The following is a 22,775-nucleotide window of genomic DNA, read 5'->3' as shown; positions in this document are numbered from 1 at the left end:
TACAGCAAATCAGTAGCAAACTCCATGAACACCCTAAAAAAACCTTCCAATAAAACCATATGAATATTTCAGAATATATTTAACAGTCTCCGTTTTAAGTAAGAACATTCAGTGTGCCCTTCTGAAGGCCTGCTTGGGCTGGAGCAGGCCTCAGCCAGCCGAGTTCCATTATGCCTAAGAATATTTTTTATTGTAGTTACTTTGAGATCTCTATGCTTTTAACACTAGTTTCTTCAGGATGCTTGAACTGTTGCTTCAACTGTAAGTGGCAACCAGATGGGTTTTATTTCTTAAAACTACAAAGCATTTATATAGCACATTTCAAGTGTACAGGTGCAAAGGGCATCAAACACACACAGTGCCTTACAGCAGCCCTGGGCACTTCCAAGCTATCGCTATTTTGGGGTGGAATTCAGTCACATACTGGCAAATTCAGGTTGCACGATTGTGGTTGATTGGGAGGCAACAAACCTGCTGTCCCAACATCAAGGTTTTTTCCAATAAGGAAAGTGATGGGAAAATGCCCTGGAAAGTGTGGAATAACACTTACTTTGATGCAACGTCAATAGGGCTGGCTAAAACTCCTGCCTAAAATTCTGGAGAGCCTCTGCTAGTCAGTATAAAAAATACTGAATTCGATGGACCAATGGTCTGACTCAGTATAAAACAGTGTCCTTTGTTCCTATGACTAGCAGCTTGCCTAAGGCCCCCTTTAACAGTTTATGACTGAAGTGAAATTTGAACCTGTGCCTTCCTCTTAGCTGCTGCTCGGCACCAGCTAGTAAGTACCAAATGCGACAGTGGATCTGGTGGCAGGAGTTTCCACTGGTAGTTCCAATAGTTAATCAGGAGTGAAGGGTTAGTGATAATGCCAGGCTATGAGACCATAATCTTCACCTGTGTTTAATTTATTCTAAAAGTGGCTGTCGATTTGGAGGATGAAGATGACTACCACCACAGTGCTAACTCTTTGTACAAGCCATTGAATGCCACCATCCAACAAGAGACACCACTGTGTGAGGAGCCAGCGGGAAACAGATACGATTTTCACAAGCCTAAGGATCACTTAAATGGAACCTACATTATTTTCTTCTTTCTGGGGACTGCTTCTCTCTTGCCTTTGAACTTTGTCATCACCGCAAAGAATTACTGGATATACAAACTTCAGAACTGCTCGGAACAGATCTCTCCGGCTGAGCAGGGAGCTTCAGATATTCGTGTAAGTGTTGGGAGTTCAGGTTTTAACTTTGCGGTGTTAACACTTCTCTTTTCTGTGAATTTAATGCATGGGTTTGATGTCTTTATCCTCATGGAGGATAGGCTATCAATGACAACTAGCCACAATGGGTATGTTCACCTTCCACTGTCAGAGGTTGTATCCCTCTGAATGCCAGTTGCTGGTAATCACAAGTAGGGAGAGCACAGTTGCACTCAGGTCCTGCTTGTCTTTGACCACTGTGAAAGCAGCATGCTGGACTAGATGGGCTCTTATGTTCTTACTGTTATTAGTAGTGAACACATGAAGCTTAAGATGCAGTGTCGATTCCTCGGTATTCAAGCAGTGTTAATCAAAATTACAGCAGAAAAACAATAATTTCATCCATAAACACCAGAATCCTACTTTTTCCACACTCTTCTTCCAATATGGCTGTGTTTTGATTTTTTTTCCTGTCCTATGTTGCACCAGACCACACACTGTGTGACCCTGCCTCTCCTTCCCATAGTACTTGCCTCATAGACTGAGGCTGTCGCATTGTGATTCTGCACCCAGGACACGATTCCTTGGTGTCTTTGAGAGAGCCACCAAAGAGAACTCTGGTTTGTTTTTGCACACACATTACAAATATGTCGCTTTGTTTGGGCCTTTTTAGTTTCAGAAATATGCCTAGGGGTGCATAGGTCTACGAAAATGATGCATTGTGTGAAGAAAGAGGATACAGATATTCTTTCCCGTCCCTCTCTCGTAATGTAGGTCCTGTTTGTGCATTGCATTTGGTTGTCCACTGGATGCTGGACTAGATGGTTTGTTGGTTTGATCAACTAAACTGATGACTGGCGGGATTCATGACAGACAAAAGAAAATACTTCGTCACACAACACATAATTAATTTTTGGAATTCTCTGCCACTGTCTGATCTTTTATGTGTGTTTTTTCCTCTCTCACTCAGGGTAGTACTGTAAGGGAAGCGGGCTGGAGCACATCCATCAATGTTTTTGCTACGGTCTAGACTTTCTCTCAAAGCCCTTGCTCCCCGGGCACTCCAGCTAGGACACAAAGTTTATCAGCGCTAATGGGAGCAGGATGGAAACACTGTGTGTCTTCTTGCCCAGGCTCTTTAAAATAAAACGCTGGAACATAAGAATCTGGTGCATGTACAGTTCAGTGCTGAGGTGTTGTTTTTTTAAAAATTATGCAGTCTCCTAGACATTTTAAATAGTTTTGTAGAAACGTGAAAAAGTTTTCCAGTCTTGCATAGGAATTGCAAAGGAGTAAGAAGACAAATGTCAGCAATAAGGAAGGGTCTGGATTGGAGGACCTCTGAATAAAAGGCTTTGCTGTGTGTGATAACACCAAGGATATACTTTTGAAATTGCACTCTGCCTGCATCTAATGGTATTAATCTCACAGACGTATGGGGACTTTTGTTGTAATACATATAGCAAGAAAACTCTAACTGCATAATTGTCGTGGCTATTTAGCATCAAATGAAAGATCCACACACATCACAGTAGTGCAGCTCAAGTTAGGAATTTGTCACAGTTATGGAATGACATGGAGGGAATGACTATTGCAGCACTTGGGGGTGCAACCCAATACCTGCTAGGATGCAGTGGGCATCCAAGTCTTCTGCCATGTTCTGCAAACCCTAACTCAGAAATAGCAGGATCAAGGCATGAGATTCTGGAGGACTGATAAACTATCAGGCACAAAAACCTATCCTGGGCTCAGGATTTGTTTGTCTCTTAGCAGGAATACCAGAACTGGATAACTCTGGTACGAGGTGAGTGAGTGATGGATGGATGGAGTTGGCACTTGCCTGTGAGAGAAGGGAACAATAGCAGCTCACTTCTAGGCATTGTTTTTGCCAAGACAGATCTTGTGGCTTTAGCATGGCCGAGATTGAAGCTGGATGTCTCCTGTCATATCCCCCAACTTTAGTTGGTTGGCTGTTTCACTTTAAAGCAGCTGCTTTAAAGGTGGGGAATGAGCCCCTCCACAGAATAAATACAGGCACAGTACAGATGGCTGTGTATGTGTGTGTATTAAAATTTGTTGTTTTTTAGAAAGGAGATTCAGTGATGGATCGCCCAGGTCACATGTCATGTGAAAGTCCTCTGTTCTTGTGCTTGCCCCTCCTTGCTTGAGCTGTTCACAGCTCATTTAGTCTGTTTGCCTTGATTGGCTCTCTAATACGGCACCTGTCTGTCCCCCTAGACTTGAGAGTCAGTTAGGTCTTCGCGTGGTGGGGCCCCAGTTGCTGGCGTAGCAGCTGACACTCTTTGGGGCTGACTTTGTTTTCGCCAGGATGGTGCAACCTCTCTCAGGGCACAAAGCGCCATTGCTGGGATGTTCAGAGCTGAGATGCTTCCTGCAGCTCGGGGGAATGATAGGCCTTGATGACAAGATCTGTTTCCCTTGTTACTGTCATTTATTTATTTATTTATTTATTGTCTTGATTTATACCCCGCCATTTTTCCAAAACTGGAACTCACGGCGGCTTCCAGATAAAAATACATATAATTAAAAACATACAAAGTCTACATTAAAATAAAATTAAACTATTTCCAATATTAAAACCATACACACATATAGCTAAAAGAGTTCAAAATAGTTTAAAAATAATATAATAGACATTAGCAATGCAGCACCCTTCACACCCTATCCTTAACAGCCTTCAATTCCAAAGGCTTGTTGGAATAAGAAGGTCTTTGCTTGCCGACGGAAGGACTGCAAGGAGGGGGCCATTCTTGCCTCCCTAGGAAGGGAATTCCAAAGTCTAGGGGCAACCACCGAGAAGGCCCTCTCATGCATCCCCACCAGTCGTACTTGAGAAGATGTGGGTATTGAGAGAAGGGCCTTGTGACGCCCTTCCCTGGCTCTCCCTGTCAGGTTCCTACCTGCTCGTGGTTACTGCCTGTCTCTAGGCACCACCAGGGACTCCGCCAGTCCGGACTGTCCTTTTTTTTATGGTTTCTCTCCCCGCTCTAGCACAGATCTCAACAGATCCCCCTGCTAGGCAGCACCACCAGTCACGTCCTATAACCAGTAGTCCCAGAGACTCGGCCTGAGTCTCCCTCAATTAGGTTACCTCTGTGACTGCGTGCTTAAGCTGTCCCAATCCCTTTGATTTACTCAGACTGCTTGTGGTGTTATTCTTCCCTTCCCCGCTGCCACCATTTGTTATCCTTCAGCCTTGGTATTTACCTTACCCTCCCTTCTGGTCTGTGAAACCCCAGCCAAGGATCAGGCCTTTGGTAAACCAAAAGTATTTATTGAACAACAAAGATAACAAGATTTCTTTAAAAGGCACTTAAGCATATGGTTACATCTATTCCTGAGGTACTGGTCTTAGTATTAATCCGAACTCCACACTCTCCTCTCATAAACCCACCCAAACAACCCACTAACATCCACCTCACATCCACCCAGATTTACCTGTCATCCTTCCATTTATACTGTCAGCCATTTTAAACATTCAGCCAATCATCCAGCATTCTACTGCCCATTCACTCCCCCTTCCTCTTTCATTCCACTTACCATGTATCTCCTATACAAACAGCACTTACCATATTTACACTAATACAGGAACATCACATGCCTCTCCTGAGGATCTCAGGGCCCAGGCAGGCTCATACAGGGAGATACGGTCTGATAAATAGCCTGGACCTAAGCCGTATAGGGCTTTATAGGTCATCACCAGCACTTTGAATTGTGTCCAGAAACAGACTGGCAACCAGTGGAGCTTTTTTAACAGGGGGGTAGTATGCTCCCTGTAACCAGCCCCAGTTAACATTCTGGCTGCAGCACATTGTACCAACTGAACTTTCCGAACAGTCTTCAGAGGCAGCCCCACGTAGAGCGCGTAACAGTAATCTAAACGGGATGTAACCAAGGCATGTGTCACCATGGCCAGATCATTGTTATTGCTACAGGGTTATTTGGCAAGATGCCTGCTTGCCTTAACTTTAGAACTGCCGGGCAGCGTACTGCTTTAGTGCCAGTTCCCATCCAACATTGTGCTCATGTCTTCCCCACTTTGCCTGATACTTAATTCATTTCTCATGTTAGGGTAAGCACCATAAACATAGGAAGCTGCCTGACGCTGCGTCAGACTACTGGTCCATCTAGCTCAGTGTTCTCTACACTGACTGGCAGCGACTCGCCAGGGTTTCACACAGGAGTCTTTCCCAGCCTCATGTGGAGATGCAGGGGATTGAAACTGAGACCACCTGCATGCAAAGTGGAATGGCATCAGCAAATGAACTGTGACTTTTGGGCTCTTCACATGTTTCCAATGTAGCCTTCAAAGTTGAAGTTGCCTTGTCACTGCATAGGAGCTTCTTCTCTCTCTCTCCCCCCCCCAGTACTCTCTGAATCGCATGTTTCCTGCATTTGCTGGCAGGACTGGGTCTTGTGGAATGGGTTGCAACAGCTGTCTGGGAAAACCAATTTTCGCAAGTGCTATCAAACTCGTAACAGAGGCTTACCAGCCTATCTGTCAGATTGCAAAGTACTATAGGGAGGATTAAAACAAAGTTCAGACAGGGTAGGCTGAGCGATGATGGCTGGCAGTTGAACATCACATTGAGAAAAGTGTAAAAAAATGAATAAATCTTGATCTTGAGAAGGGGACCCCAGAGGACACAGAGTAAACTTAAGGCCTTAAATTGCAGAAGCGGGAAGGCCTGCTCAGCTTTCTGATCGAAATGTCGCTTGAAAATAGTAGCTATTTATAGTTTGCGTGCAGGTATTTCTGCACGAGGGATCAATATGAGAAAAGGGAACAATGGAATGTGCATCGATAAGCCATCCCAAGGGTAGATGCAGTGAAGTGCACTGAGCAGCAAACCTAGTGCATGCTGTTCAATGCCAGAGACTTTTGCCTAGTGCCTTGAGAATTGGTTCCAACTCTTTGTCAGTTTTGCCTGTCTTGGCTCTGCTGAACACTGGAATACAAAACATCTCCTCCCTTTTCTCCTCTCACAGTCTCTATGATAGATCAGGTTCATCTTGCTTTGTGGCTGAGGAGGGGAAATTATATCCATGTTTCTGTTGATAGAAGTGGATTACCTGTCCACATGGTATTGAATCTCCTACTGGAGAGCCCTCTCCCTATTGACAGCCCGTATTGGAGATGAGAGGACTGATCTCACAGTGATGGGCCGTATGATGAAATCTTTAGTCAAGCAGGCTGTCATGCAATAGCATACTTTGTGGTTAATATGGTGATCTGAATGAACCATGTCAAATACAGGCAGACGGCTTTTTTGTTCAATTTTGTGCTGGGCTTTAGAGAAGGTGGGAGCTGAACATATCTCCTCTTCAGAGCCCAGTGCAAAGTGAGAGTCTCGCAGTCAGATGCCTGTGTTATTCACAACATTATTACAAGTTTGCTGTTGCATGCTCAGAGCGCTCAGGAGAAGGAACGGCACGGTGGCAACCAACAATAATTACTGACTAGTCAGCGAAAATGTATGGCCCTCCTGTGTGTGCCTGCTTGCAGATTCCATTCCACCATCATTTCATCTCTCTGCTATGAGGCATGTGTTGAAAAAGCAAAGGGGCAGACATGGCAGCAGAACTGCAGATGCCAGTTATCATCCAGCTTTTCCAAAGTGAAACCCTCTTAGCACCTGTTTGGAATTCTGTAAGCTGCCTGCTGTACTTGATGGCTTTTTCCAAAACACTGGCAGGTGTGAACAGGCTGCCTACTGCAGCCATGAGCCTCGCATCTTAGCGTGCAGGATTAGAAAGTTGTTGCTTTTCGATTCATGGGCTGGGTGCTCTGATGCAAATATGCCAGTAGAAAAACCCTGCTTGGCATCTCTGTGTCTAACCTTGTCATTTTTCTTCTTAATTCCTAGCTTCGTCTCTTGGATTTTTAGTTTCTCTGTAAGAGAGCTGATAACATTGGCTGAACATAAACACATCTGTCATGATGGGCATCTGCAAATATTACTAGGGTTCCCCCTCCCCCACATCTTTGAATACAAGGCTGGATGCTAATACTGTTTTAAAATGTTAGTTTCTGAAATTCTAGCATGGATAAAATTAACATACTTGATTTGCAGTTCTACTGAAAATCCTCACTTTCTCTAGACAGCCTAATGCTTTGCTAGCTCTTGGAGCCAAGTTTACACCTGCCGAATATGTGAATTGTAGAACAAAATGATTCACTCAAATTTCCGACATAATGTATGGAGCAGTGAATAGTGGACCTCTGCGTATGTGAGGTCTGGAGCGATAGCAAATCTTGCTTTGAGATTAGATCAATGAGGCTTGAGTAGTAATGCTCTATTTATTTGTACCTTGCCATCAAAACATTTAAGATCTCACATCAATGAGATAATAAAACACTAAAAATCAGCAACAGTGAAATCGCCACTAAAAATGCAATAAAAAGTGCTATATAAACATTAAGTACTTGAAGCATTTCACATACATTATCAGCAGTCCTTGCAGCATCCCTGTAAGGCCAGTACTGCTATCCCCATATTTCAAATAGGAAGCTGAAACTGATGTGACTAGCCTAAGGCCATTCAGCAACTTCATGTGTGAGCTGAGACTTAATTTGTAGTTTTTGTTCTCGCTGGTGAGATGTAGAGAGATACGGGCCTTTTTTGCACTGGAGAACATCTGTACGAATGATTGGAAGAGAAGCATTCACACAAACAAAGAGACTGTTATATTCCTATAAGCTTAACCCCAGACATTTCCACTAGCAAAATCAGGGAATAATTTCAGGTCATTTCTTTAGAAATACTACCCATTATATTTCATTGGTGCTTATGGCATGGAGTTGTTTGGATAGGCAAAAGAACTGAGGAGGCATACTCTCATGGGCAATTGTAATTATTGCATTAGATGTAGAACTTGCAGAAATGTGAGCAACTCTTCCTTCACCCATGTGAATTGGTGTAGCACAGTCTTGATTTTAAGCACTATCCCGTTAGCCACCTGTGACCAGGAACTGAGTTCAGGCGTGTGCATGGAATTCCATGTAGGTGAGTGAGAAGGCTGGCAGAGTGGGGTATGGAGCGCTCCAGCCACCTCCATGTCTGGCATAGAAACCAAATAGGTTACCAGAGGAGGGGTGGGATTCTCCATCCTTCCTTTTCCAACCTCCAGCAGTTTAGTAAACATTTTGGCAGGCTAGTAACTTTTGTGAGCTTATTTACAAGGCTGGTGTAGCAGCTGAGGCAAAAACATGAGTGAGGGGAAAGTATTTTTTTGCCATGCTGTTTGGGATAGAACCCCAGCATACATTGAACCACAATTATAACTGCATCCCAGTAAGAAATTAGATTAGGGACTAATTGGGAAGCACTTCTTGACTGGAAAAGGGAAAAAATGACACTGTTGCTGTATTGCTAATAGTCCACCAAGGTGCAAAAATCGTGGTACAACTAGCATCAGCTCATGCAGCCCAGAAAGGGCCCAAAGGGGCCTCTCTAGTCACTCCATCAATCTCTGAGTGATATAACAGCAACTTGGGGATATTTGTTCTTCATCGTGAAGGGTCACAAAACACTGTGTGGATTTCACAAGTTGATGTGGAAGTATATGCCGGGATTAAGGTCAGGGCTGTGGAGTCGGAGTCGGGAACAATTTTGGGTGGAGTCGGAGTCGGGAGCAATTTTGGGTGGAGTTGGAGTCGGAGTCCGTAGAAATGTACCGACGCTGACTTCCAAATAAATTTTGATTGACAAGAAGCAATTTTAGGCGGAGTCGGAGTCGGACAGTAGAAAAATAGAGGAGTTGGAGTCGGTGTTGTAGTTGGACAGTGGAAAAATAGAGGAGTCGGAGTTGAAGGTTTGGCGTACCGACTCCACAGCCCTGATTAAGGTACAGAGCCGTCAAATAAAGCCACTCCTGTGATATTGTATAAGTTGTAACATTGTAGGTGAGAAGTGTTTGATCGCTAGCAGGCTGTCCCCTGATGCCTTCAGGGAAAGATCTGACACTGGAGGGTCTGGCACTGTGAATTTGACTTGTTTCACTTTTCTGAACCTATTTCTCTTGACTTGTTTTAATATGAAGGCTGAAAATATAGTGAGGCAGCCACCTCATGTCTTGAAACTCTGGGCACCTCTCCTCTGGGGTAAATTGCTTTCCTACCACCAGCCCTGCTTTTTTCCCCGTGCACCCCCCCCCACAGCTGCCTGACCACTTTGGGTGGGTTCCAGGTCCATGTTTACAACAGTAGCTTGCAGTTTTCTTCTCACAGTATCTGTTAGCATGCAACATTTCTGTGGTGTTTGGGAAGCGTCAAGTGAGGTGGTGCTCACTTGAATAAACAATCTGTGTAATATGATAAAAGAGTCTATTGTCTTTGAATTTGGAACCTGGCTTCAGAAGATACTCAAAAGTGGTCTTTTCCACTTCTTTCCCTCCCTCCCATCTCTTGTGGAGAGGCCCCTTTGTTGGAGAAAAAGCAAAGCCCTTTAAGTCAGGATTGGATAATTGGAAATGTGAAACAAGCATCTTGGATAGAAAAGGTGACCTATATATGACTTTGGCTTTGCAGATAAATCCACAGATGTCACTAGGCCAGATGTTTTTAAAAGGTGCCAACTTGCCTGCTTACATATGTCTCCCCATGTTTATAGCAGGTCAACCTAGGAGGAGAAAAGCGTGTATGGGGAGGGAGGGAGTGTATTGGGGGCAGTGGGGTGAGAGGGGACAGAAGAACCAATTAATTACCAGCTTTTACAAAAAAAAATCCTTACCTAGGAATGACTTCTTATTTGCTGCAGGCAAGCTGGCGAGTAGTTCTTTACACACCTGTGTATCATCATCTAAAACCCCCAATAATATCTATATTTGAATCTATATAGTTAGACGAAGCATCCAGGGACTGCCATTCAAAGACTTTGAAAGCCTATTACAGAGCTTTGGTATTCACCTTCATATGACAAACTTGGGCTTCTTGCTTATTTCTTTAATGCATTTTTATCCCATCTTTTTTTCCATCTTGGTATTAAAGGTGCCATATATAAGGTTTTCCAAATCATCTTCCATCCAGGCACTGATGGCACCGGACCTGTTTAGCTTTGGCAAGATGCCTGTATCCTGTGCCCTCAGATCATGCCCTGGGATGTGGTGTTCTTGTTTTTCATAGAAAAGAGCATGTTGATGTCCTCGGTTCATTCCTCCTTGATAATGAAATCAGTGCAATGGAGTTGCATCATTTAACTTACGCAAATTCATCTATACGCACTTGGCAAAAAAAAAAGAATAAATAGTGCAGGTGATTCTGCCTGCTGTTCCACTCAATGAGTGTATGCCCTGGAGTAAATGTGAGATGGGAAACGTGAATCTGCTGTTCTCTCAGTCGGTTGCTGTTCCCGCATGCCTCTCATAGCGTGAGCATCTCGCTGCACTGTGATTCTAGTGTTTAAAGATATGCATTTTTCATACTGTACTTTATGGGCGATTTAAGGGATTTTCAAGGGTAATTTTGACTATACACAATTTTTGCCTTACGCGCTGACTTTAGAACCTAACCCTGCCTAAGGTGCAACCCCACTGTATCTCTCTATATCATCTAATCCTGGCTGTCCTAATTCACTTCTTTTGCAATATTGTTTGTTTGTTTGTTTAAGCTTATTACTATGCCACCTTTTGGTCAAAAAGGCTCCCAATAATAATATTGGTTCACACTCAAATCCAAAATTCAGTTTAAAAAAATACAACTTAGAACAATTTAAGGCAACAAAACCTCAACATTTGAAAAAAGGGACTTTGTTAAATGTCATTTAATTGAGATGGTTACATTCCTGCTTTGGCCATGTGATTGAAATTATGAGTTTGGGATTTATTCCACGTACTGTATACCCATAGAATATGGCGTTGTTTTGTGAAAGTAGCAAGGGGGAAATAAGGGGACAGAGATAGCATGCCTTTGTCCTATCCCATGGGCAGAGAGGGGCCTGCAATGTAAGAGTTAAATTTGGAAAGGCTCTTACCTTGCTGTGAAATAAAGTGCATCTTGGTAGGTGGGTACTGAGGCAGGGTTTTTTGGCAATGGCACCACACTAATGAAACTCTCTTCCCCCAGAAATACAGATGGCCCCATTTTTTCTCCTGAAATGTAAAAGATTTTTTTAAAAAAACATATCAGTTTCAGTCTGTTTTTTATGAATTGCTATTGGTGTATTACTTGCTACTGCTGAGTTTTATGGGGGTATATTGTGGTTTTAATTTTTATTTATTTTATTTCTAGGAGTATTTCTAAACCTCCAACATTCAAAAAAAATCATGGTGACATACAGTATTAGCATGAAAACATTATGAAATCATAAAGTACAAAACACATGACCACCACTGATTCAAATTCTCTAAAAGCGCATGGTGAAACAGAAATGTTTTCAGCAGGTTGTGAAATATCAGAATTGTGGGTGCCTGTCTGATTCCATTAGGAACAGTGTTACAAAGTACTGGTACCACTATATTAAAGGCCTTAGTTTGCACAGAAATGAAACAAATCTGAAATTACTGTGGGACAGTCAGGAGAGCTTCTCCAGATGATTGAAGTATCTAGCTGGTATATAAGCGACTAAGACCCCTTCAGATTCCCTGGTCATAGGCCAACTAGGGCTTTGCAAACGATCAGTAATACTTGAATTTAGCTCATTAAGGTACTTGGATGATATTTTTTAAAAATCAGCTCATTTGAAATGAGATGTTGGAGGAGTGCTTTGTGCATGCCATGGACTGGAAAAAAGATAAATAATTGGGTGTTAGAACAAATTAAACCAGAACTATCATTAGATGCTAAAATGATGAAACTGAGGTTATCATACTTTGGACACATAATGAGAAGACATGATTCACTAGAAAAGAAAATAATGCTGGGAAAAACAGAAGGGAGTAGAAAAAGAGGAAGGCCAAACAAGAGGTGGATTTATTCCATAAAAGAAGCCACAGACCTGAACTTACAAGATCTGAACAGAGTGGTTTATGCTATTGGAGGTCGCTGATTCATAGGGTCACCATAAGTTGTAATCGACTTGAAGGCACATAACAACAACAATTTTTTTATGAGATCTTGTTCACCACTTTGAAGGGGCTATTGTGCTTAAAACGTCGCATATAATGCCAGTAATAAATTGAATAAATGTATCCAGTAGTCTATTAAGGCATGAGAATCACAAGGGGGAATTTGAACTCTTGTTTAAAATAAATAAATAAATAAAATTAGCAAGCAACCTATTGGGTAGGCCTGGGAGGGTGGGTGTGAGGATTTAGTTTTGGAGGTGACTAACATTTTAGAAGGGAAAAATAATAATCTGTCTTTCAAAGAGAGCGAGAAAACATTTTAATAAATTGTAGAACACAGATTTACAGGCACTTGATTTATGGTATAGAAGAAAGAATGAAAACGATGTGGATGTTAGCATTCTTTGGGTATGGCCAAGGCAGTTGTTTTCCATAGTTGCAAATATTATAGTCCAGAGTATTGAGATGAGGAAGCAGTTATGACCTACAAATCCAGAAGTGACATCTTGAAGTGGAAAGTCTGTCGTCCGCAGAGGAAAGAGACAGTCCCTCCCCCAAAAAATTATTCATATTTAAAAGACAGTTCAACCCTTTGAAGAGGCAGGCAACCTCACCACCTAGGAGGTTTCCTGTAGCAAGCTGACCTGATTCCTAGAGTCCAGTGGAAAATAAATGTAACTTTATCTGGAGCTCTGTAGGAGTTAATATGTAAAATTTCGTTAATTGCCCCATACATGATTTGGAGGGACCAGGTTTTTAGCTGATAGAAGAGACATCATTTCACAGACTCAGGAAGTGGCATGAAACTTCCTCCACACAACAGTGTCCACATGTATAGGACTGTCTAGAGAAGTGTATTGTGCACACCACAATCACGGTGGGACTTGTTGGAGGTGCCCCATTAAGACTGAATAGGTGCATACTTTGAGTTCTGGGAGAGCACAGGCTGGGTCATCGGACATGGAGTTCCACTTCTCCAAAATCTCTCTGTATGTGTACATAACAAAGCAAGTTTCTAGACCGTATAACTATAAAGATAGACTTGGGGCGGGTATCTAGTAAATCACCAAAGTTATTCCTGAATAAGATTTCTGCTGCATTGGGGATGAGGGCTTCAGAGGGAGGGGAGGGGAGACCAACATGGCCCCTTCCAGAAGCTGATGGACTTCAGGTCCCATCATCCCTGGCTATTGGCCATGCTGATGGGAGTTGTAGTTCAGCAACATCTGGAGAGCACCGTGTTGGCTACCTCTGGTCTAGAAAGAAGCAGAATACACTACATAAAACAAGCAATAAAATAAATGCAAGAATTTCTTTATGCAGAGTTTAGGTTATGCTGTGACCTTTTATTTTGTACTGGGGATGGGTTCCTTGTATGCTACTTGAGTTTTAAATTTGCTTATGCTTTCTGAGTGGTCTACTAAGAACATTTAACGTCATTGCATATTTTTTTCTGAACTGGACGCCTGCTCTTTCTTTAACTCCCTGCATCAAAGCCCATGACATTGTTCTCTGCTCAGCTTTGCATGATTTGCCATGAAGTGGATGAATGTTCAAACAAAAGCAATCTCCTCTTCCTAAGGAATAATGGAAGGTGGAGGCTTTAAATATTTCTCAGCACTTAACAATTTGAAGAGTGGTGTAGTTGAATTGCCATTGCACAGGAATTTTAATAATCCCACCAACATTATTGCCAGATATGCGAAAGCAAAATGAAATGCCAGCAAAAGAGGCCCAATGTGCATATATGTCCAGCAAACCAAGTTGATTGCACAGCAAGAACCCTGGCAACCTGCTGAGGAGGCCTGACCTACTATTTGAGGAAGGACTGGCTTGCACTAATGGTGTAGTAAAGTCGTGGAAGGTTTGGGTTGTTGGATTTTTAAAAGATATGAACAAAACAGGCTTGATTTGGTGGGATTAACAACCCATTCTCAGCAGTCGAAGATCAGAGTCTTAAAGAACCTTTGTGCCAGGGTTCAGCCATAACCTATGGAATCATAGAGTTGGAGGGGGCCTTGTACAGCATCCAGTCCAGTCGCCTGCTTGATGCAGGAAATCCAGAGCTCAAACATCTCCAACAGATTGCTGACCAACCTGTGCGTGGAATCCTGCAACAAGGAGAGCCCAATCAGGTAACTGGTTCCATTGCCAAACTCCTTTTGCCGTCAAGATGTTCCTCCTAATGTTCAGCCTCAAGCTGATTATATCTAATCCTGCCCTCTGAGGCACCACAGAGTAAGCCCTTACCCTCTGTTGGGCAGTCCTTCACATCCCCATTCACCTCAGACTTCTCTTCTCCAGGCTAAATGTACACAGGTCACATCCACGCCATACAGGTAAAGCACTCATGAAGAATCTTGGGAACTGTAGTTTGTGAAGGGTGCTGGAAATTAAAGCTCTGTGAGGTCAGCACCCTCTACAGTTCTCAGGATTATTTGCGGGAAGTCATGACTGTCAAATTGGTGTCAGGGTCCTTTAAATGTATCGTGTGGATGGGACCCCAGTTCCTTCAGCCTTTCCTTAGATGACTTGCTTTCCCATCTCTCTCTCCAGCCTTTGACCTTGCTCAACCCTGAAACATACGAAGAAAGAACAGGTGAAAGGGTCTCTGAGCCAGCACAGAGTAACCTCTGCACCAAAGAATGTGCAGAACCCCCACAGGTCACGTATTACTAGGAAGAAGGGCTTCCAGTGCAAAAGATTGTGATATTTCCTGGAGGGACTTGAGTCCTGGCGTCTCTTCCTCCTCTTCTAAAAATTAAGCACTGGTTGGAACTAAGCCCTGCAAAGCAGAGCAATCTCCTGCAGCGTGTTGTTTAATTATAGTTCCATCCATCTGGTGGTTTCTCGAAGTGCAGCACAGTCAGTAATTTCTTCTAATAATAAATGACCGGGGGAACTGGTATGAATGCTGCAGTTCTGCAAAGACACTGAGACCCAGAGTGATTAAAGGTGTGATCAGAAAACAAGCCCCCTGAGCTTCAGGCCACATCGCCATGGGCCCTTTTTTGGGGGGGGGCAAGGAGATGTCACAACTTGGGTGACTCAGTGCATCCATTCTTCACAAGCTATGCGGCATCCGTGCACACTGATTTCTTCCTTCAGCCTGTGTAGTAGTCTAGATTGTTTGTCATAGGTGGTACAGTCAGTGCAGGGGAAGGGCACTTGCTTTTCACCCTTCCTTCTTGCGCTGCTCCTGGTTGCCCACTGAAGTGCTTTACAGGTGTGGCCTTAGCCTAATGCTGCACAAACCTTGGGATTAGGAAGGGCATGGATGATGCTGGCAGGTGTAGCAAGCTGGAGTTCTGTGGGTGTCTTCCATTGATCTCCAGGTATTCTTTAAAGCAGCATGCACCTGATGTGAATTCAGTCTGGGAGCGGGGTCTTACAGATAGCTGCCAGTATGCCAAGTCAGACCATCTAGCTCCGTACACTGACTACTGGTGGCTCTCCAGGATTTCAGACGGGACGTTCTCAGCCCTACCTGGAGATGGCAGGGATTGAACCTGGGACTTCTTGCTTTCTAAGCATGCACTCTGTCGCTGAGCTAGACACATGGGCCTGTTTTATCGAAGTCTGCCTTGTGATCAGAGCTGTGTGTCTTCCTCAGTTCCTTGCAAAAACAGTAATACATAGAATGTGGTGTTTGGGTGCATTATTGTCATATATGGGGGTCTCAACTATATTTTAAGCTTCTAGTTTTCAAGGATGCAGAGATACGTTAGGAAGTATGTAGTGGTGCCTGGGTGCAATCTCTAAAGCCTTGGAGAATGACTGAAAAAGATTTCCACTGTTTTTTAAAAAAAACAAATTTTACCACACCTTTTGACTGCAAGGTCCGCAAGACAGTTTACACATTGTTATATTATGGTATTATTTTGTTATGATACTAAAAAGTAAAAAGGAAACAGCAACTGAAAACCCAGGACACAAAATTTTAATTAAATATAATTAAATGCCTGGGTTAAAAATACATTTTTTCCTGGTGCCTAAATGCACCATTCTGGTGAGTAGATATGAGGAGGGAGTTCCCAAAAGCAGTGCATCACCACCACCACCGAAAAAGCTCTTTCACAGGTAACCACCCATCTCATTTCACCTGATTGGCTGGTTTTGTAAATTTACCTTGAGGGGCCAATTAAGGAAGAAAGGCAGGATATAAAAGTTTTAAATGCATTTTTAAGGGGAGGGCACAGAGCAGGGCCTCCAGTGGAGATCTCAACAATCAGGTAGGTTCATAGTTCAGAAGCAGACAGCCCTTCAGATCATTCCAGTGTCTGGAGATCCAAACCAGCTGTTTGAACTGTGCCTGGAAACAAACTGGCCTCCAGTGGGCTGTTTCGCACGACATAGTAAGCCAAACTGTGTCTTAGTGGGACCAGATGAGTGTGTGGGCTCTCATTGAGGAGCTTGCAGCCTCTCCTTCTCTCTGGTGATTTTTACTCCCAGGCCATGTTGAACTAAGTCAGGGTTTGGCTTAACGTGTCCAAACCTGGGCTCACAATTAAACTGTCTCTTTGCTAACCACCTTGGCTACAGTTCCTGGTTAGTGAGGAGGAGGGAGCTTAACCACAAGCCTGAGTTCAGACCGCACACTAAGCCAAATTTTGACTTATCTCAGTGCTGGGAGGAGCAGCACCGCTGTGAGTTCCTCTCCGGAAGCCAGCCCATTTGTAAGTTGGGCTTACCGTGTTGTGCAAACCTGGCCAGAGAAGAAGTTCCAGTGCTGGCAAGGCGTCTTACCCATATCCACTTAACAGTTGCTGTTTTCTGAATTAGTTGAAGTTTCTGAATGGTCTTCGAATAGTTTGCAGTACAAGCTATATGTATTGCAGAGCCAAACCAATTACAGTTCTAACCTCTTCTTAAAAAAAACCCCATATATAACCCTGCCTGTGTGATCATAATCAACTCCTAGAAAGCACTAACAAAATTGAAAAGGGATGTTCCATTCAAAATCTGGTCAGCAGAAGTGTGACTCTAGGCAGCAGATGGGAGGGGGTGGCCTTTTCACAAGTATTGAAATTTCCAGCCCAGCCGCTTGCTTTTGGAGTTGGCTACTGTCAGGGTGTTTGGTGCTGGGGTGTGATAAGTGAGCAGCGGAGAGGGGAAGAGTTCAGTGGCCGTGCACAGACTCGTTAGAAGCAGGTCTCGGCTATCTGAAGATGAGCTCACAACTGCAAGCTATTCTTGGCTGCAACCTGCTTGCTGCTGCTAATTTCATGCCCTGTGATCCAGGTAACGCTCTAGTGCCTTGCTCCATCACCCAGGGCTTGAACTGCTTTTTTAGCCCAGCGGGAGCCCAGCTGCTTCTGCTGCCAAGTTTAAGATGAATAAAAAGCTACTTTGCAAAAGCATCTTGGCGGCACAGGGCAGACTTTTTGCTGAAGCCACTGGGCTTTTTTTTTTGCCATTTAGAGAAGACAAATACGTACCTATTTAAGCATCCAGCATTTTTACAGAGCTCATTGCATTGTGATAGAGAAGCTGTGGCTAATACTACGTCATTGTCTGTCCACTCACCATCTCATTATAAACCTCAGTTTTCATTGATTTAGAACACTGAATGCTTATTGGGCTGATGCAAGAGACTGGAGAAAAGGAGCTTTTCCTCTTGAAAATGTTATTAAGATCAATATACCCAGCTTTTCTGGAATTTTCCAGAGCAAATTCTATACATAGAAGCTCACATGAGGACAATGAGCTCGCATCATGATGCTTTATCTGTGTTCTTGTATGTGCAATAAGAGACGTTTGAGAGAATTAAGTAGCAATAAAACAGAAGACTTCTTGAGTTGCAGGGCAGCTGAATCACTTCCTGTAAATAAGTCCACACAAGTTACTAGCGCATAAAAGTGTTTACTGGCCTACCTGCACCCACACATGCCTGCATTATTAATTTGTGGGACATGGAAAGCCTGAAAAAGAAAAAAGAATTGTCCAGTTTGTGAAAGCGTCCTTAACTGGTCACTTTCAGAAGCCTGGACATGGTGTGTGTTTTTTGTAAACAACCCTTCAGCTTGCTACAAATGGCAGACACAGGCATATGTGAGGATACTGGGCAGGTAGGCTAAATTTTATGAGATTTGAGCAGGCATTTGCCCACACATACATACATGCATGCATGCATTTATTTCATTTGTTAGTCGCCTTATACCCTACGGTCTCTAGGCGACTTACAACAAATTACAACATTTTTAAACGTATCCTCTGGCATGATTGTTGCTTATCCCAGGAGTGGCTTAATCTTAGGCAGGGCTGGCACCAGGCATGACTGAGCCCCTGGGCACCAGCCTGCCCCAGGGCCTGCAGTGCCCGCCCACCCGCATACCCCACCTACCTTTCCATTGGTCCTTAGGAAGTATGCCCTGCGTGCTCTGAATGCATGTCTGCCATCAACTAAGATGGTGATGGGGACTTCTCTAAAGAGCTGATGCCTCTGCCACTATCTTGGTTGATGGCATGCATGCGTGCTATGCACACGCACATGCCTGCCATCAACCAAGATGGCAGTAGGGGCATCAGCCCCTTAGAGAAGCTTCTGCCACCCTCTTCGTTGATGGTAGGTGTGCGTGCGCAGTGTACACAGCATTCACAACAACAGGAGAGATAAGTAGGGTGTGCAGACCAGCATCATGGGCCCATGCAGTCTGTAGGGGGGGCTGGGAGCTCCTCACTGTGATCTGCAGCAGGGTTGGGAGTCGATGCTGCTGTGGAACGGGAGCGCTTCCCCCCCATGAGGAGGGACCCATCAGAGTTCCCTCTGGGCTGCAGGGGCCCTCAGACAGGGCCCGACCTGGCCACCCTCTGGCACTGGCCCTAATCTTAGGCTGTGGCCACACTAGTTGCTTCAAAAGCAGCCAAAATGGTTTTTCTGTCAGCTTTTTGATGCGACACTGCCCTCTACTGGCCACACCTCCCTTCCCTACTGCTGCTTTCAGGACTGCCCACAGCAGAGGTTGGGCCAATCATTGTCTCTGCCTGTTGATGTTGTTGTTATGTTCCTTCAAGTCGACTACGACTTATGGCGACCCTATGAATCAACAATCTCCAGCAGCATCTGTCGTGAACCACCCTGTTCAGATCTTGTCAGTTCAGGTCTGTGGCTTCCTTTATGGAATCAATCCATCTCTTGTTTGGCCTTCCTCATTTTCTACTCCCTTCTGTTTTTCCCAGCATTATTGTCTTTTCCAGTGAATCATGTCTTCTCATTATGTGTTCAAAGTATGATAACCTCAGTTTCATCATTTTAGCTTCTAGTGACAGTTCTGGTTTAATTTGTTCTAACACCCAATTATTTCTTTTTCGCAATCCATGGTATGCGCAAAGCTCTCCTCCAACACCACATTTCAAATGAGTTGAATTTTCTCTTATCCGCTGTTTTCATTGTCCGACTTTCACCTCCATGCATAGAGATCGGGAATACCATGGTCTGAATGATCCTGACTTTAGTGTTTAGTGATACATCTTTGCATTTGAGGATCTTTTCTGGTTCTCTCATAGCTGCCCTCCTCAGTCCTAGCCTTCTTCTGATTTCTTACTATTATCCCTATTTTGGTTAATGACTGTGCCAAGGTATTGATAATCCTTGACAAGTTCAGTGTCCTCATTGTCAACTTTAAAGTTACATAAATCTTCTGTTGACATTACTTTAGTCTTTTTGATGTTCAGCTGTAGTCCTGCTTTTATGCTTTCAACATTCATCAGCATTCATTTTAAGTTATTACTGGTTTCTGCTAGTAGTATAGTATCATCTGCATATCTTAAATTATTGATATTTCTCCCTCCAATTTTCACACCTTCATTTTGGTCCAATCTCACTTTCCGTATGATACGTTCTGCGTATAGATTCAATAAATAGGGTGATAAAATACACCCCTGTCTCACACCCTTTCCGATGAGGAACCAGTCGGTTTCTCCATATTCTGTCCTTACAGTAGCCTCTTGTCCAGAGTATAGGTTGTGCATCAGGACAATCAGATGCTGTGGCATCCCCATTTCTTTTAAAACATTCCATAGTTTTTCATGATCTACACAGTCAAAGGCTTTGCTGTAATCTATAAAGCACAGGGTGATTTTCTTCTGAAATTCCTTGCTCCGTTCCATTATCCAATGTATGTTTGCAATATGATCTCTGGTGCCTCTTCCCTTTCTAAATCCAGCTTGAACGTCTGGCATTTCATGCTCTATATATGTTAAGAGCCTTTGTTGTAGAATCTTGAGCATTACTTTACTTGCATGAGATATTAAGGCAATAGTTCAATAATTACTGGATTCCCTGGGATCCCCTTTCTTTGGAATTGGGATGTATATCGAATGCTTCCAGTCTATGAGCCATTGTTTAGTTTTCCATATTTCTTGACAGGTTTTTGTCAACATTTGGACAGATTCAGTCTCAGTAACTTGTAGCAACTCTATTGATATGCCATCTGTTCCTGGTGATTTGTTTCTTCCAAGTATTTTAAGAGCAGCTTTCACCTCACATTCTAAAATTTCTGGTTCTTCATCATACGATTCCTCTGTGAATGAATCTGTCATCCTGGCATCTCTTTTATAGAGTTCTTCAGTGTATTGCTTCCATCTTCCTTTTATTTCATCTCTGTCAGTCAGTGTGTTCCCCTGTTGATTATTCAACATCCCTGCTCTTGGTTTAAATTTCCCTTTAATTTCTCTAATCTTTTGGAACAGGGCTCTTGTTCTACCCTTTTTGTTGTCCTCTTCTATTTCTATACAATAACTATTGTAATAGTTCTCTTTGTCCCTACGTACTAGTCACTGTATTGTTGCATTTAATACAGCGTGTTTATTACACAGCGGGTTCTAACTGTGTTTCTAGCTCCTTTTGCTTTTGCTTTCCTTCTCTCTTTAACCATTTTAAGAGTTTCTTCAGTCATCCATTCTCTCTTTTTAACTAGAGGTATTGTCTTTTTTCATTCTTCCCTGATAATGTCTCTGACTTCACTCCATAGTTCCTCTGGTTCTCTGTCAACTAAGTTTAAAGCCTGAAATCTGTTCCTTATCTTCTGGGATGTTATTTAAATTGTATTTTGGCATTATGATTGCTTTGTTGTTCTTCCTTAGCTTTACTCTGATTTTCGATACAACCAGTTCATGATCAGTACCGCAGTCTGTTCCTGGTCTTGTTTTTGAAGAAAGTATGGAACTTCTCCATCTTCTGCTACCAATTACATAATCAGTTTGATTCCTATATTGACCAACTGGTGATGTCCACATCTACAGTCATCTTTTCAGTTGCTTGAAAAATGTGTTCACAAGAAACAAATTACTGGCTTCACAGAATTCAATAAGTCTTTCTCCTGCTTCGTTTCTGTCTCCTAGGCCCCATTTCCCCACAATTCCTAGTTCTTCTCTGTTCCCTGCTTTCGCATTCAAGTCTCCCATGATTATCAGCACATCTTGTTTTGCTGTGTGATCAATTTCTTTCTATACTTCTGCGTAAAGTCTCTCCAATTCCTCTTCTTCTGTGTTTGCTGTTCGAGCGTAGACTTGGATGATGGTTATGTTAATAGGTTTCCTGTTTAATCTCATTGAGATCACTGGCTCAGCATTTGCGTTGTAGCTCCTAATTGCTCTTGCTACATCACTTCTCACTATTAAAGCAACCCCATTTCTTCTTAATTTCTCATTTCCTGCATAAAATATTTTGTAGTTGCCCAATTGGAAATGTCCCATTCCCGTCCATTTTAATTCACTCATGCCAAGTATTGTAATGTTGATATGTTCCATTTCTTGCTTGACAATTTCTAACTTTCCCTGGTTCATGCTTCTCACATTCCATGTTCCTATTGTGTGCGTCATACAACTCCGGACTCTCCTTTCGCATCTGTGAGCATCAGCCTCTGGGCTTCCTTTCGGCTTTGACCCAGCTGCGTCATTAGTCACAGCGCTACTCGTACTTGTCCTCTGTTCTCCCCCAGTAGGTTGGTGAGTGCCTTCTGACCTGGGGGTCTCATCTTCCAGCATTATCTCGTGTTGCATTTTGGATACTCTGTTCTTAGGGTTTTCGTGGTAAGAGATATTCAGAAGGTGGTTTACCATTGCCTTCCTCTGAGTTTGGATGCATCTTAGTCTGGTATCTCAGCTTTGACCATTCTGCCTTGGATGCCCCTGCTAGGAGTCTAGCCTCTTCGTCTAGACTCCTGATGGCATTGCTCTCAGCTTCTTCAACACTCTTAAACCCCCTCACCACATTCAGGTGTGCATCCTAGAGGGGGGTCTCTGCCTGAGCCTGCAGCAAAGTGTTTCTATTGGCCATACCTGGAAGATAAAGGGATCAATCTACAAATCAGTTGTGAAACTTCCCTGAAGCTTAATTTAAAAAAAAGAGTAAAAAGGGGAAGAGTTTGACAGCATCTTGTGCCCCAGTTTTGAGAAAAGAGAGGTAGAGACACACTGGAACTGGCATAACAGAAAGGCTGTGGGCACACTAGTTGCTTCAAAAGCAGCGTTTTGAAGTGACACTGCCCTCTGCTGGCCACATTTCCCTTTCCCACTGCCGCCTTCAGACCTTTCAGGACCACCCACAGCA

The 22,775-nt window shown here is 43.3% G+C and overlaps 1 protein-coding gene across 1 annotated transcript in view; it reads left to right on the top strand.

Annotated features, from left to right (window-relative positions):
- SLC29A3 (solute carrier family 29 member 3) overlaps nt 1–22,775 on the top strand; it is a 38,025-nt gene that overhangs the window by 1,866 nt on the left and 13,384 nt on the right. Inside the window, exon 2 of the mRNA XM_061635252.1 lies at nt 921–1,219. Coding sequence (XP_061491236.1) covers nt 921–1,219 — 299 coding nt within the window. The remainder of the gene's footprint in view (nt 1–920; nt 1,220–22,775) is intronic.

This window comes from Rhineura floridana, chromosome 7, assembly GCF_030035675.1.
Source record: "Rhineura floridana isolate rRhiFlo1 chromosome 7, rRhiFlo1.hap2, whole genome shotgun sequence".
NCBI classification, from domain to species: Eukaryota; Metazoa; Chordata; class Lepidosauria; order Squamata; family Rhineuridae; genus Rhineura; species Rhineura floridana.
Note: the sequence above shows the minus strand (reverse complement) of the source record. Positions and strands in the feature narration are given on the sequence as shown.